Source organism: Theropithecus gelada, chromosome 13 (genome assembly GCF_003255815.1).
Source record: "Theropithecus gelada isolate Dixy chromosome 13, Tgel_1.0, whole genome shotgun sequence".
Taxonomy (NCBI): domain Eukaryota; kingdom Metazoa; phylum Chordata; class Mammalia; order Primates; family Cercopithecidae; genus Theropithecus; species Theropithecus gelada.
The window spans coordinates 69,014,477-69,031,807 of record NC_037681.1 but is presented as its reverse complement, the minus strand read 5'-3'; the positions used below and the strand labels follow the sequence as shown (position 1 = coordinate 69,031,807).

The 17,331-nt window shown below is 39.5% G+C and overlaps 1 protein-coding gene across 4 annotated transcripts in view; it reads right to left on the bottom strand.

Moving 5' to 3' along the window:
• PPP1R21 (protein phosphatase 1 regulatory subunit 21) overlaps nucleotides 1-17,331 on the bottom strand; it is a 70,817-nt gene that overhangs the window by 29,972 nt on the left and 23,514 nt on the right. For all 4 annotated transcript variants that reach the window (XM_025354856.1, XM_025354852.1, XM_025354854.1 and 1 more), the window contains exons 8-13: nucleotides 16,865-16,917; nucleotides 16,214-16,363; nucleotides 11,001-11,102; nucleotides 10,822-10,910; nucleotides 7,454-7,590; nucleotides 2,228-2,320 (exon numbers count right to left, since the gene is read on the bottom strand). In XM_025354856.1, coding sequence (XP_025210641.1) covers nucleotides 2,228-2,320; nucleotides 7,454-7,590; nucleotides 10,822-10,910; nucleotides 11,001-11,102; nucleotides 16,214-16,363; nucleotides 16,865-16,917 — 624 coding nt within the window. The remainder of the gene's footprint in view (nucleotides 1-2,227; nucleotides 2,321-7,453; nucleotides 7,591-10,821; nucleotides 10,911-11,000; nucleotides 11,103-16,213; nucleotides 16,364-16,864; nucleotides 16,918-17,331) is intronic.

The following is a 17,331-nucleotide window of genomic DNA, read 5'->3' as shown; positions in this document are numbered from 1 at the left end:
GACTACATATACTCCTCTTTTACAAAACAAAATGCCACTTGTTAAACAATTAAGTCACTTCTGTTTTAATTCCATGTAGGATACATATTTTAATAAATTCCTCTGTTTACACTGAGACCAACCTATCATCCAATAGATTAAGAATCCCTTATCCAAAAAGCTTAGGACCAGCAGTGTTTTGGACTTCAGATTTCTTCAGATTTTGGAATATCTGCATATACATAAGAAGGTATCTTGGGGATGGGATCCAAGTCTAAATAAGAAATTCATTTATGTTTCATATATACCTTATACATATAGCCTGCAGGTAATTTTGTATGATACTTTTAATAATTTTGTGCATGAAACTAAGTTTTGACTACAACTTTATCATGTCACGTGAGGGCAAGTGTGGAATTTTCCACTTGTGGTGTCATGATGGCACTTGAAAAGCTTCAGATTTTGAGGCATTTTGGATTTCAGATTATCATATTAAGAATGCTCAACCTGTATTAGCATAGGAAAATTTATTTTTTTTTCACTTTATTGTTTCATTTTGTAGAGACAGGGTCTCCCTATGTTGCCCAGGCTAGTCTCAAATTCTTGGGCTCAAGCAATCTTCCCACTCGGCCTCCCAAAATGCTGGTATTATAAGTGTCAGCTATTTAACCCAGCCAGCAGAGGAAAAATTTTAAAACAAAACTAAAAAACTTGTAGCTACAGAGGTACTTGAGGTTTCAATGGCCTGGTTCTAGGCTAAGTAAAATTCTGGAAGAGAGGACTACAACTAAGTCTTAGCTCCTCAAACCAAAAGCCACACAGGAAAAAAGCAACATCTCTTGGATTTTTCTATAGGCCAAACTAAATTCTGTAGGACTGGAGTTGAATATCATTAACTACCACCCATATTGCCTATCCAACTTGTGATTTCTGAAACCAAGGTTAATTCTGTAAGCACAGTGACGTTCAAAGTTCCTTATAATTGGGGTCAGGCACAGTGGCTCATGCCTGTAGTCCCAGCACTTTGGGAGGCCAAGGCAGGTGGGTCACCTGAGGTCAGGAGTTCAACACCAGCCTGGCCAACATGGCGAAACCCCATCTCTACCAAAAATACAAAACTTAGCCGGGCATGGTAGTGTGCATCTATAATCCCAGCTACGCAGGAGGCTGAGGCAGAAGAATCACTTGAACCCAGGAGGCAAAGGCTGCAGTGAGCGGAGATCACACCACTGCACTCCAGCCTGGGCAATAAAGTGAAACTCAATCTCAAAAAAATTATAAAGTTCCTTATAATTGAATACAAGCCATAGAAAGGCCCATACTCTAGTGTGAATGGTAAACTGGTGCTTGGTAATACTGCTGAGACTAAGAATGAATCCCAGTACCACAGATCAGGTCCCCCAATATATCCCTCTTTTCCATGTTATGAAACACAGCTTTAAGTTTTTAAAAATAATTTTTAAATTCTGTGCAATTAGTAATTGGTCACTAACTGTTAACTAAACACAATGACTCATCTAAGCACTTGGACTATTTCCAACAGTCCTTAATGATTGCTCCTGTCCCTCTTCTCCTTCCCCTGCTTTCCCTACCCCAACAGTCTCTAAAAGGAAAAGAAAGGGAAAAAAACCTACAAGCAATTGCAAAGTTGTAGATTAGTCAGGACTCAGAATCACACGCCAAGAAGCATATGAAATGCTTTAAAAGGTTCCCCTCGGCCTTTCAGCAGACTACATTTTTAGGAGCACAGAAGCCATTGAAAACTGACCAAAATGTAAAACCAGACTTTCATTTCTTATGGCTATGCCCAACAAGACAGGACTTTAAAAGGCATTTAAAACATTAAAATGCACAGGATGGTGGAAAGTTAGTGTACTCCTTCTGGGGACTTGAAGCCTTGGTTTCCTCAATTCCTTTGTGCTTGGGCTCTAAGAAGTGCAATGTATTTTGCAAAAGGCCTCTGAACAGCATGTCTGGTTTCGTACAATTCACACACCTGCCTAAAGTCAGTGTAATGTATTTCTGCCTAAAGTACACAAGGATTTCTCTTCAGCACTTTGTTTACCTCCAGAAATAAAGCAGAAGGGAAAAGCAGAAGGCAGTGAGCTGTGCACTCAACATAAGCCGAATGCTACTAAGCCTTTATCTGGGGTCTATTACCCCTGGCAGTGTTTGTTTAAATCTTATTCAGGCAGATCGAAGGAAGTCGGGCAAAGGTTTTAAGCTTACATTCTTTTTCAAGGCCTACCTTTCATAATGTCATGAAATCCATGCAGAGCAGCACCAACATTTGTTAACACAGAACTGTAGTTTGTCCGAAGGAGTCCATCTGGCTCTGTACCTAGGGAAATCAAAATCACAAATCTAAGCATTTTCCTGAAAAATGGACTGTCCACTGTACCCCTCTACTTTTGAGAAGATAGAGAATGAAGATTGCTTGTCATATGCTAGAAATAATGGCTCTTAAAATCTTGGCAGATACATTCAGACATAATGGTGATACACATAAACACATTTAAATGATTTGCATCTCCTACGTCCACAAATATTTCTTAATGGTTGAGAAACAAAATTCAGTTGTTAGGCAGGATTAAGTCTGTCATGATTCTTTGTAAAATGAAAGTCTTTGTGAATTTTTACCTTGTTATTACATAAGACATTTTTCATTCCCTACACATTATTTGCTGAACATCGCTAAAACACTCTTACCCAAATATCACAGAGTTGTGCTTCTGCCATGTCAGCATGAGGAGCTCTGTGGACCTGCTTGCCCTGTGCAAAACCGGTAAAATTTGCAAAAAGGACAAAGTCTCTGGAAATGGTTCTAAGGGCAACACAGCACATGATTTACTCAAGAAAAGCTGTAACAACTCGGTAATAACAGTGAGAGTCTATGGTATTTAAACCAAGAATCACTACCTCCCTCCCACAGCTCAGGGAGAAAGAAACTCCATTCCCAATAGGTATAACCAAGAAAACAGGACTTCCTCTCTCCCAACTCCTAGAGAGGTCTGGATTTCTCCTCTTGCTCCCAGCTACGTGTTACTGAAGCTAAATTCTGAGCAAGTGTGGACAGAGGTGGGGAACGTTCCCCTTCTTTCACCCAGCCCCTACTCCTAGGATGGAGGCTCTACCTTGGGCATGGTGCTGACAAGAAAAGTGGGGCCCTGATCACCCTTGCCCCAGCTCATCAACAGGCGTTCCACCCTGAAAGAGGCAGACCAAGGAGACCAGGGGCTGCTGCCTACCCCCTCCACTAAGTGCTCAGTTTCTAACAAGGGGGTGCCACTTAGAGAAAAGTATGATCACTGTCCCCAGCCCCCAGTTAGCCCAGGAGATAAGCAAGCCTTAGAACAAGAGCTCTGAATCTCTTCTTAAGGAACTGACTTAATTTGTAATAGTGTGTGGAGAAGTTCAAGCCTAAGGGTGTACTCTAAAAAATTACAGCTGTGGTGAAAGCAATGAAGAAGAAATTGATAGATTTATTAGAGATATAAGTTAAACTGTGGGCTGGCTGGTTTACCAGAGAGAACCAGAAACAGAAATAGCTAAGAAGAGCCCTCCTGGGGTCAGAATGAAGCTCAAACACTGATCTCAAAAAACTATCCCTGCTAGGTGTACGCTAGGTCTATAAGTATACCTACAAAAGAGCCCAAACTTAATTGATTCCCTGAATAGACAATTGATGCCCCACAGCATATTGAAAATGAGAGCAATCAATCAGCAATCAGCGGAGCTTAAACCTGGGTGTGATCAAGGAAGGAGACAGTGAAGGAGAGCCCTGCCACCATCGTCATCCCAGGGTGACTGTGTGCATGCCCAAGGCTGAATCCTCTGAGAAGCAACATCATGGCACAAAACTTATATGCTAAAAACTAGAAGATGTGTTTAAAGAAATTAAAGAGCTACATAAATGGAAAAACATACCATGTTCATGAATCAGACGACTAAGCTTAGACGGCAATACTCCCTGTATTAATTTCCTAGGGCTGCTCTAATGAAGTACCACAAACAAGTTGGCTTAAAACAACAGAAATTTGTTCTCTCACAGTTCTAGAGGCCAGAAGTCCAAAATCAAGGTGTTGGCAAGGGTCACACTCTCCCCAAAGGCGCTAAGGGAGAATTCTTTCTTGCCTCTTCCAGCTTCTGTTGGCCCTAGGTGTTACTTGGCTGTGGTAGCATAATTCCAATCCCTGCATCTGTCTTCATATGGCCTTCCCCCTTGTGTCTCTGTCTCCAAATCCCAAATTCTTTGTGTCTCTGTCTCCAAATCTCTCTCTCCTTATAAGGATCCCATTCATTGGATTTAGGACTCTCTTTAATCCAATATGACCTCATTTTAATTTGATGACATCTGCAGAGATCCTATTTCCACAGGAGATCACACATACGGGTACTGACAGTTAGAACTTCATATATTATTTTGGGGGACACAATTCAACTCACAACCCTCTCCAAAATGATCTACAAGTTCAATGCAAATCCCTATCAGAATCCCAACTGACTTCTTTGTAGAAATCGACACAAGCTGATTCTAAAATTCATACGGGATTGCAAGGGACCTCAAATAACCAAAACAATCTTGGAAAAAAAGAACAAAGTAGGTGGGCTCACACTTCCTGATCTCAAAATTTGGTACAAAGCAACAATAATCAAGATATTATGGTACTGATGTAGGACAGATCAATGAAACAGACCTGAGAATCCAGAAATAAATCTATATATCTACAGTCAACTGATTCTCCACAAGGGTACCCAGACCATTCAATAAGGAAAGAATAGGTTTTTCAACAAATGGTGCTGGGACAACTGCATAGCCACAGGCATCATATACAAAAATTAACTCAAAATGAGGCTTGGTGTGGTGGCTCACGCCTGTAATCCCAGCACTTTGGGAGGCTGAGGCAGGCAGATCAACTGAGGCTAGGAGTTCGAGACCAGCCTGGCCAACATGGTGAGACCCCCATCTCTACTAAAAATGCAAAAATTAGCCAGGTGCAGTGGTGCGTACCCATAGTCCCAGCTACTCAGGAGGGTGAAGCAGGAGAATCACTTCAATCTGGGAGGCGGAGTTTGCAGTGAGCTGAGAGTGTGTCACTGCACTCCAGCCTGGGTGACACATGAGACTCTGTCTAAAAATAAATAAACAAATAAATAAATAACTCAAAATTAATCATAAACTTAAGTTTAAGAGTTAAAACTATAAAACTCTTAGAAGAAAACATAGGGTAAGTCTTCATAACCTCAGATTTGACAGTGGATTCTTAGATATGACATCAAAAGCATCAGCAACAACAACAACAACAAAAATGGAGAATTGGACTTCATCAAAATTGAACACTTTTGTTCCTCAAAGGACACTATCAAGAAAGTTAAAAGATAACCTATAAAATGGAAGAAAATATTGTAAATCAAATATCCAGTAAGGGACTTGTATGTATAATACATAAAGAACTCTTACAACTCAATAATAAACAGACAACCTAACTGAAAAATGGAGAAAAGATCTCAATAAACATTTATCCAAAGAAGATATACAAATGGCCAATAAGTACATTAAAATATAGTCAACATCACTTGTAATCAGGGAAATGCAAGTGAAAACCACAACGAAATACCAGTTAATACCCACCAGAATGGCTAAAATAAAAAAAACAAGTAATAACAAGCACTGAAGAGGATGTGGAGAAATTAGAACCCTCAAACACTGCTGGTAGGAATGCAAAATGGTACAGTACTTTGGAAAACACTCCAGCAGCTCCTCAAAGAGTTAAGCAGAGCTGTCACATGACCCAGGAATTCCATTCCTAGTTATACACCCCAAAGAAATGAAAAGAGATGTCCACAAAGAAACCTGTACATGAATGTCAATAGCATCATTATTTGTAATAGCCAAAAGGTAGAAACAACCCAAATGTCCACTACACGACAAATGGGTAAGTAAAATGTGATACATCCATAAAATGTAATATTATTCTGCAATAAAAAGGAATTGAGTACTGATACATGCTACAACTTCTATGAATCTTAAAAAAGCATGATGCTAAGTGAAAGAAGTCAGAAAAGACTACATACTATATTATTCCATTTATATGAAATGGGTAGAATTGGCAAATATATAGACAGAATGTAAATTACTAGGGCTTTCGGGCTAGGGAGAGGTGGAACAGGGGAATAGAAGGGCGATAGCTAAAATACATAGGGTCTCTTCTTTGGGTGATAAAAATGTTCCAAAATTTACTGTAGTGACAATGCACATTCCTGTGAATATACTAAAAACCACTGAATTGTAAACTTTAAATTAATACATTGTATGGTATGTAATACCAATACATCACAATAATGCTGTTAAACAAAAAATCATAGTACCAGAAAAATTATGGCATTTTTAAAAATGTCATTTAAACTGAGCTCCATTCAGTTACCCAAAAATACTTTTTTTTTTTTTTTTTTTTGAGACGGAGTTTCGCTATTGCTGCCCAGGCTGGAGTGTAATGGCACAATCTCACCTCACTGCAATCTCTGCCTCCCGGGTTCAAGCGATTCTCCTGCCTCAGCCTCCCGAGTAGCTGGGATTATAGGCATGCACCACCACGCCCAGCTAATTTTGTATTTTTAGTAGAGAAAAGGTTTCTCCACGTTGGTCAGGCTGGTCTCGAACTTCTAACCTCAGGTGATCTGCCCACCTCAGCCTCCCAAAGTGCTGGGATTACAGGCTTGAGCCACCACGACCAGCCCGGAAAATACTTTTTTTTCAAGTTAGGCCAAACAGGAACAAATGGCATTTTTACTACTAAAGCTCCCCTATGCTACTTGTTGGAAAGCTGCTAAAAATTCTTATGATTTTTTCCTTTCCATACAAAAAAGAGGAAGGAAGGGAAGGGAATTAATATTTAATGCATGTTCAATGCCTGACATTTTACACACTTTCTTTTTATTACTTATTTATTTCACAAACAGTGTTGCTTTGTTGCCCAGGCTGGAGTGCAGTGGTGTGATGATAGCTCATTGCAGCCTTGACCTCCTTGGCTCAAGTGATCCTCCCACTTCAGCCTCCAGAGTAGCTGGGACTACAGGGAAGTGCTACCACACCTCACCTGGATAATTTTTAAATTTTTTGTAGAGATGGGGTCTCCCTGTGTTGCCCAGGCTGGTCGTGAACTCCTGACCTCAAGCAATCCTCCCACCTTAGCCTCCCAACGTGTTGGGATAACAGGTGTGTGTCACCTGGCCCCGCCGTACATTCTTAATTTAACTCAATAATCACAACATTTAACTCCATCATACAAATGGAAAACCAGAAGTCCAGAGAGCTCAAGAGTTTTGCCTAAGGTCATAAATGTATTTGAATTCAAGTTTTCCTGACACCAGATCCTATGCTCCTCTCACTCTACTTAGCTAAACCATCTCCCTTTTCCAGCTTCTTGTACTCTTAAGTCCTTGAAGTTGACCCCTAAGCAACAAACATACTTACTTGGCAAGGCAAGAAGAGCTATGTAAGTCTGCAGCTTCTCAAACACAGCTGTCATTTTTTTCATGTCCTGGGACAGCTCTAGATTCCTGGCTCTTAACGCAGATGTGCAAAGAGAGGATTCACATTCTTCTTCTAAACTAGGAATAGGCAGATTTTCAAGAAGTGAGCAACCCAAACAATTTTCAATTAGCTATTAGCAGTCAACTGAATTCTCAAATAACTGTATCCAAAGAGACAAACTGCAGAAAAAGGAACTTGATCTCATTTGTATGGCTCCATTTTTTTACATCATGATACATACACTGTTTGCTGCAAATACCAATGGAATAAGAGAGAATTAAATGGAGTAACAGATAAAATGGCACATGTCCATTATCTTTCCATCCTGAGAGCAGCACAAAACATTAGAATATTTTTAATTTTCTTTTTTTTTTTTTGAGACGGAGTCTCGCTCTGTCACCAGGCTGGAGTACAGAGGCACAATCTTGGTTCACTGTAACCTCCGCCTCCCAGGTTCAAGCCATTCTCATGCCTCAGCCTCCTGAGCTGCTGGGATTACATGCCCAGCTAATTTTTGTACTTTCAGTAGAGATGGGGTTTCACTGTGTTGGCCAGGTTGGTCTGGAACTCCTGACCTCGGATGATCCGCCCGCCTCAGCTTCCCAAAGTGCTGGAATTACAGGCATGAACTACCGTGCCCGGCCATATTTTTAAATATTCAAAATGTTAAAAATCATTAAAATATTTACAGGAAAAAAATTTCACAGACTAAATTCCTAAAGAAAATGAATTAAACAGGAACTGGTATTATTAACACTTACACTAGCAAGAGAATCTAGAAAATCTTTTCCAGTATATACAGTTTTTCAAAAGCCAAACAGATTTACAATCTAGAGGTTCAAACTTAAAAGTAAATGCTTAACATTCATAAAATGCATTTTACCATTTTTTTATTTTAAATAGTTACTTGGGAAAACTTAATTATAAGGTTTTTTTAAAATGTAGTATCTTAGCTATTCATTTTAAAATGTGGAGGTAATCAAGCAAAGAAAAAAAAAGTTTTTAGACAAAGCCAGAAAAAGTAACATAGGAACCATAATCATATTCATTTCCTCTCCCTTGCAACTTCTCTTCTACTTTGTTTACAGCAGATAGCTTCATTCCATTCTAAGCCCATTTACTGCTAAACAACAGGTCCTCTTGTCAATTACAGTGGTATTTAAACCAATGCCCCCAAAATTGCCGAAAAATATTAATAACTCATGAAGCAAGGCTGAAAGCATATGGGACAGAACATTCCAAAAGTAGAAATCTTAGCTTAAGAAAGAATTCATCCAGTGTTTTAAAAAATATAATCGTGGAAAAAATGAAGCAAGATAAAATTCATAACTCTTTCAAATAGTAAATACTTGTGCAATGGTTCTTGAACAGATTCTTCTTCAACATAAGCCAAATCAAAGTTACATTCAACTTTAATATTAAACTTCTAGAGTCGATTTTCAAAAAATCTTTATACTGAACTATAACATATAAAGATCTAAAATAAAACTATTAGTTCATAATGATTAGTTTAGGCCATAATTATCTGATTCCCAGTATTTCCCAATATCCTATCATATGTACAAATCACAGAATTTGGTTACTGAAATACCTTGTAAGGTTAGAATTAGGAGAGATGTCTCTTAATATATATTAATTTTTTTAACAAAATTTTGTTTGAGACGCTAAGCTTACTATTTTAGTTTTACAAGGAGCTATGATATAATTACTTATATATTTTCTTTTCTTTTTTTTTTAAAGAGACAGGGACTCTATCACCCAGACTGGAGTAATAGCTCACTGCAGCCTCAAACTCCTGGGCTCAAGTGATTCTTCCATCTTAGCCTCCTAAGTAGCTAGGACTACAGGCACACGCCACCACCTCCAGTTAGTTTTCTTTTTATTTCAGTAGAGACAGGTCTCCCTATGCTGCCCAGGCTGTTCTCAAATTCCTGGCCTCAAGTGATTTCCCGCCTCGACCTCACAAGGTATTGGGATTATAGGCATGTGCCACCATGCTGGCCTATTTTCAGTATCTTTAAGCAATTAACCTTTTTTTTTTTTTTTTTTTTTGAGACATAGTCTCAGTCTGTTGCCCAGGCTGGAGTGCGGTGATGTGATTTTGGCTCACTGCAACCTCTGCCTCCCAGGTTCAAGTGATTCTCCTGCCTCAGCTTCCCAAGTAGCTGGGACTACAGGCGTGTGCCACCACGCCCAGCTAATTTTTATATTTTTAGTAGAAACAGGGTTTCGCCATGTTGGCAAGGCTGATCTGAAACTCCTGACCTCAGGTGATCCACCCTCCTTGGCCTCCCAAAGTGCTGGGACTACAGGCATGAGCCACTGTACCTGGCCAACCTACTTATTTTCTAAATTTTATTTTATTATAAAATATTACTTCTCTTATGTTCCAGTTGTATTGTTCTTTGATTTTTTTTTTTTTTTTTTTTTTTTTTTGAGATGGAGTCTCACTCTGTTGCCTAGGCTGGAGTGCACTCGCGCGATCCTGGCTCACTGCAACCTCTGCCTCCCGGGTTCGAGTAATTCTCCTGCCTCAGCCTCCCAAGTAGCTAGGACTATAGGGATGCACCACAGTGCCCAGTTAATTTTTGTATTTTTAGAAGAGATGGGGTTTCACCAAGTTGGCCAGGCTGGTCTCGAACTCCTGACCTCAGGTGATCCACCCACCTCAGCTTCCCAAAGTGCTGGGATTACAGGCATGAGCTACTGTGCCTGACCTTTTTTTTTTTAAACAAGGGCTAAATCTTAGAATGGAAAGATTTAAATGAAATAGGTGTCTTGGTAGTTTTAAACCAAAAGTATCAAAACTTACAAGCAATATTATCAAATTTCCAAAAATATGTATTATCTTTTCTGCCTTTCTAGAAATACTCAAGGTAGAATATCAAAGGTTACTAAATGACATATCCTTTAAGGGCTAGAGTAGATAAGGTTTTTAGTATATAACAAGTCACTAATAACAAAAACAAGAAAATATGCCATTTCAAAGAAACCTAAAGTTTATAGATCCTAACGTAGAAGGAAACTATTATTAACGCCCATCTAGATGTTAACTGCAAAAGGATAATAATGGTAACCACAGTACAGAACAACTGAAAATCCATAACTGACAGGCTAAAATTCAGCTTTCTTAAATTTAATTTTATGCTGCTCAACCATGCTTTCCTTTTTCACAGAAGTGCGAATTAACTGTGGAGCAGAAAAGTCAGGCAGATGACAAGAGGCACATTTTACTATTTTATTAATGCCAGCCCAGATCAGGTTACACCCATAATTTCCCAAGTTCCCCGGCCTCTGGGGGTAACTACCTTTTTAACTGATAGGGAAGAATCTTCCTAAGAAAACATATGTAGGAGGTTAAGTGTTCTGAAAAAGTTTTCAATTTCACAGTTGTCTCCTGGAAAAGAAAAATAGTTTCAAGGTTAAAAGTGCTACTGGACAAAGAGGAGCTCCCAGTTCCCAGAAGTAAAACAAGGAAGAAAATTACCAAGACAGTCACAGTATCCTCAGTGATACTTTCAAATAAATGAAGCATTCCTTCCTCAAGAGGGCGGACATAGGACGCATTTTCATGAAGGTATTGTGAGAACTAAACAGGAGGAAAAGTATTGTGAATTAAATCACTGGAAAGTAACAAACATCAACACATTTCTAAATGGATCCACCAAATTATAAACCTAAATTATAAACCTGATAATGGCTCACTGCAGCCTCAAACTCCTATGCTCAAGTTTTGGAAACTTTTTTTGGGAAATCTGGCTTAAAAGCCAAACACAGATGCTCCCCTCTGATAGTCCCAGATGATACGCCCCAGTCCCTATCCCATTCTAAATCGAGGAACTAGAAGAGGGGTGACACAATTAATAACCAGGCATCAGAGGAAATAGGGAGGGAATACTGCATTAGAACCTAGGACCAACAGGTCAGCTTCCCTGAACACCTGCTTCTCCATAGGGGTCCCAGTATAAAAACAAACAAACAAAAAAGACTTGAAAATCAAGACTGTATGACAAAAATGTTTGTGTTATATACCCAATTTTTAAAAAACAAGCCTACTGAGGACAGCTTATTTTAAATGTATACAATATTTGGGGTTAACAAATTCCAAGGATGTAATTATCAAAATGAGGATATAGAAACCTTTTGTTTTTTTTGAGACAGAGTCTTACTCTGTCCCCCAAGCTGGAGTGCAGTGGTGGGATCTTGGCTCACTGCAACCTCCACCTCCCGGGTTCTCAAGCAATTCTCCTGCCTCAGCGTCCCAAGTAGCTCGGACTACAGATGCACACCACTACGCCCAGCTAATTTTTGTATTTTTAGTAGAGATGGGGTTTCACCATGTTGGCCAGGCTGGTCTTGAACTCCTGACCTCAGGTGATCCACCCACCTCAGCCTCCCAAAGTGCTGGGATTACAGGTATTAGCCAACATGCCCAGCTTAAAAACTTTTTATAACTGTCACTGATAACCTTAATATTTATAAGGGACTAATTCAGTATGAAGAATAGCTTCAAAAAAAAATCCTATAGGCATTTGGAAAATTTATAGGCAAAAAGATTATTTTCATTTATTAAATATCTCAATTATCTAATATTATATAATAGCTCAAATTTCAATTTCTCAGTATAGAAATATAAGATCTCATTTTGCAGAAATGTGATTCAACTGACCCCATCCACTACAAACTACAGAGATACATGGCCCCGGGTAACTTACTTAATCTCTCTGGGCTTCAATCTTTAGAGCTGTATAACACAATGCACTCTAAGCTTACAAGTCTAAAAGTCTATTTTATGATGCTATGAACAGGTTTAAGCACTCCAGTCGTCTTTTAACAAATGGTTTCTGAATCTCCTTCAATAATATAGACTTATTAGAAAAATCACATAGGATGTTATAGGTCAAAGCACCAAAGGTAAAGTATTGAGAAATATATGAATTATTCAAAGTAATGAAATGTTTCAAACAAATTAAGATTAATATATTTGATTCTCACTATGTGGGTATAACATGGCAACAAGCTAAAATAAAATTCCAATAATGGACAAAGAACCAGTATTGGATGGAATATACTATCCAACACTGGTTAGCGTGTGTGTGTGTGTGTGTGTGTGTGTGTGTGTGTACACTATTCAATATATCGATACGGTTTGGCTGTGTCCCCACCCAAATCTCAACTTCAATTGTATCTCCCAGAATTCCTAATGTTGTGGGAGGTATCCAGTGGGAGGTAACTGAATCATGGGGGCCAGTCTTTCCTGGGCTAGTCTCACAATAGTAAGTCTCACAAGATCTGACATGTTTATCAGGGGTTTCCACTTTTGCTTCTTCTTCATTTTTCTCTTGCCGCCATCACGTAGGAAGTGCCTTTTGCTCCCACCATGATTCTGAGGCCTCCCCAGCCATGTGGAACTATAAGTCCAATTAAATCTTTTTCTTCTCAGTCTTGGATATGTCTTTCAAGTCTTTATCTGCAGCGTGAAGATGGACTTTTACATACACACACACATACACACACACACACACATATATATACACACACACACATTATTTTTTCTTTCTTTAGACAGGGTCTCACTCTGTTGCCCAAGTTGGAATGCAGTGGCACGATCTTGGCTCACTGCAACCTCTACCTCCTGGGCTCAAGGGATCCTCCCACCTCAGCCCACCAAGTAGCTGGGACTATAGGTACAAGTCATCACACCTGGGTAATTTTTGTATTTTTTTGTAGAGATGGGGTTTCACCATGTTGCCCAGGCTGGTCTTGAACTCCTGAGGTCAAGCGATCCACCCGCCTCAGCCACCCAAAGTACTAGGATTACAGGTGTGAGCTACTGTGTCTGGTCAGAAAATATTTTTTAATATTACAGGAAGTATAAAAGAAAGCATAACTACATTAAACTGTTGCAGTACTGTCTTCCCTATCCAGGTCTTCTGAAAGCTTTCTCCCACAGTGATATTAAAGAACATTTCAAAGGCCCACTGTTTAATTTTTACAAACTTCAATAGATGTATAGAGTCAGACCAAAACTGATGAAAGCCAAGCACCTACTGATGGCTTCCTATGTGTAAAGCATAATGATGATGATCCTAAGACCAAATCTTTATTGGGTGCTAGTATTACACACCACGCACTGTTTTTAGTGTTTTACATGTATTATCTTATCGAATCCTCAAATACATTTACCTGTGAGGCAGGTATTCTATCTCCCATTTTAAAGATGAGAAAACTGAATACAGAGAGAGTAAGTTTATTTCCCAAGAGGACATAACTGAGAAAGTGGCAGAAATGGACTGGGAACCCAGGAAGTCTGACTCCTAAGTCCAAGTCTTGGGAACCACAGACATAAACACTATTCAAACCCTGAAAATACTGCATGATGCACAAAAGAAGCAAGGAATAAGAATGAGGTTATGTAGGACGAACGGCATGACTCACATTTCAGACTGCCACATCATGAGGCACTTAGAGCACACATGTATAGCAATTTCCCTCAATTTCCACCCTGTGAGAGTCAGCTTCTAAGATGGTCTCAATTGTCCCCACTTCCTGGTATTTTTGGTTTTGTGTACTACCGTCTCACATTGTTTCAAGGTGGTCTGGTCTGTGTGACCAATACGATACTGGAGTAGTGATGATGTGTGACTACCCAGGCTATGTCATAAAAGGCACTGTGGCTTCCACCTTGCTCTTAGATCGCTCGCTATGAGAAATGCTAGCTGCCATTTATGAGGACACTCAAAGAGCCAGGCAATAAGAAACTGAGGTTCCCAGCCAACAACTAGCACTAACTCAGCAGGCCTGTGAGTGGGCCACCTGGGATGCAAATCCCCCAGCTCCAGTGACAACCTGACTGAAATCTCATGAGAGATCATGAGCCAGCTAGCTAGCTCCTCCATTCTTGACCCGCAGCCACTGTGAGATAGTAAATGTTTGTTGTTTTAAACTACTAAGTTTTGGGGTAATTTATTACATAGCAATACATAGCTAATATACTCACAACATTTATTTTATCCTTTTCAGTTAAATGAAATTTTGTAAGCTACCTTTTATTGTTTTTTAGACTTAGCAGGGGAGAAAAAAGAAGCAAAATCTAATGGCTAAAAAAAAGCACATGGACTGAAGGAAGTGACATTTTTAAACCCTGTCTGAACTTCACAAACCCTGAAAATGCCCCCCAAGCTCAACTGGATAAGCAGTTTGTCTCCCACTCCATAACTCAGCAGGAAGGAAAAAGGTCAACTATACCACACAGGTTGTTTTACTCCTAAACATGCCCAATGATGAAAGTTACACTACATCGGGGAGAGAAATGCCAGCAAATTAATTTTTCCAACAATAAAATGGCACTTTTATGTCACCCCCGATCAAAAAGCTATAGAGGCCTCAATCCTACAAACAAAGTAAAGGTCTATGTCTTGGCCTGCCCTTAGAGGCCTTTTAGAATCTGGAGCCATTTTTTCTCTTTCAACCTTACTTCCCATTCCTCCCTTTCCGAGGACTTCACATTCCAGTCAAGACAGTTTGCTCATTATTCCCTCCGCATGCCTCCCCTGTTCCCAACACCCACACTCCCTATGCTTTCCTGCTCCATGATTTCGTTCATGTCATTCTCTTCCGGGGGAAAAAGCGTATCCCACTTCTCCCCTCCCCTATTCAAACCCTGCTAATTTTTCAAGACCCATTCAAATCCCCAAAGAATCTTTCCCAGACAGAACCGCCTACAGCGACTTCCATTCTCTGGTGATCTCATACCACTTACTGGCCATACCACTCACTCGCTCACACTGAGGTCTTTTAAAAACTTCCCTAAGGCCAGGCACAGTGGCTTACACCTATAATCCCTGGGAGGCTGAGGCAGGCGGATCACTTGAGGTCAGGAGTTTGAGACCAGCCTGGCCAACATGGCAAAACCCTGGCTCTACTAAAAATAGGGAAAAAAAGAAAAAAAAAAATTAGCCAGTGTGGTGGTGCACACCTGTAGTCCCAGCTAGTTGGGAGGCTGAAGTGGCAGGATCACTTGAGTCCAGGAGGCGGAGGCTGCAGTGAACCAAGATCACACTGTTGCACCCCAGCCTGGGTGACAGAGCAAGACTCTGCCTCAATAAAAAAAAAAAAAAAAAGAAAGAAAGAAAGGAAAAAAAAAACCTCCCTGATATGGTTTGTCTCTATGTCCCTACCCAAATCTCATCTTCTAGCTCCCATAGTTCCCACGTTATGGGAGGGACCCAGTGGGAGACGACTGAATCATGGCGATGGGTCTTCCCTGCACTGTTCTCACAATAGAGAATGGTTCTCATGAGATCTGATGGTTTTAAAAATGGGAGTTTCCCTGCACAAGCTCTCTTTTTGCCTGCCGCCATCCACGAAAGATGTGACTTGCTCCTCCTTGCCTTGATTGTGAGGCCTCCCCAGCCATGTGGAACTGTTAAGTCTAATAAACCTCTTTCTTTTGTAAATTGCTCAGTCTCCGGTATGTCCTTATCAGCAGTGTGAAAACGGACTAATACACTTTCCTAGTATGCAATTTCTTAAGAATCTCCATTTTTGCCATATTTTATTTTGAGAGTAAAAACTATGACTTTGGGTTTTTTTCATGTCCTTTGCAGTTCTTGGATGGTGCACAGAAGAGGTCCGAAAACAAATAATATCTCCCTATTTTTTTCAGGGCAAACAAAATGTATTCTGAATTAAATTTACCTTCTGATTCAATGGAGATATAGTGTCGATGGCAGAATCAACAGGAAAAATCTGAATCCTCTGTTCTGTGTAGGTATGAAAGTTTAGAAGAGCCGTCACAAGATCCTGAACAAAAGCCAGGGCCTGCCCAGCAATATCTCGCATCTTTAGCTTTAAAATGAAAAATACACAGTTAAAGCCAACTCTCAAATTATTATCCTAAAAGAACTTTATTGAGTCTCTTCTGGAGAAAACATTTGAATCCTAGCGTGATTATTCCTTAATTTAAATTCATCTGCTCCCACTTGAATTTTAATATTCCTATCTAACTAAATTAGAAAGCCACCAGTTTGGCAAATACACCTCCTGTACTTAACCCAGAACACTTAAGTATAATATAGGTGTACCAACCTACAAGAAAGTATGACTCAAACCATTAATGCATCTCATTACTTATTTCTAATGTTATCAGACAAGAGAGCAAAAATCTGTTTTACTTATGAATGTAATAAAAAGCAAGCTACATTTGAATAAATGTATGAGAAACACGTAAAGCAACAGTTAAACACAATGACTGAATGCACTAAACAGAGGTCCAAACAACTAATTCTTGTTTCTGGAAAGTTTGATGTATACATAACTGAAAATAAAAACATGTACTTCATTCTTTACCTGGTGTCTCCTATTGTGGAGTGGAACGTTCAGAGCGTTATACTGACTATATTCTACAAAAGAAAAATAATGTACATTAAGTCTCTCATTTCACATATACCAGAAAATAGCTTAAATGCAATATAATGAATGCTCTGAAGCAAAATCAGCTTTGCATAAGAATTTAAAATAATGAACAATACAGAATAACAGAATTTACATAGAATCAGTGGTTTCTCAGATAAAGTAATACTTCCCATCTTTTTTTAACTTCAGGCTTAAAAAAACCCAAACAAATCCGGTGTTTCCATTTCTAAGAAATCATTTCAAACACTGCTTTCGGGCTTATCAAGACTACTTAGAAAGGCTCATGATGTTCTTGCTGTTTTCAGTCATTCTCCCTTCTAAAATAACCCTCCACAAAGCCACCACACTAATCAGCAAAAAATACCACTGTTTTCCTGACAGTACACTACCGGAAAAATCTA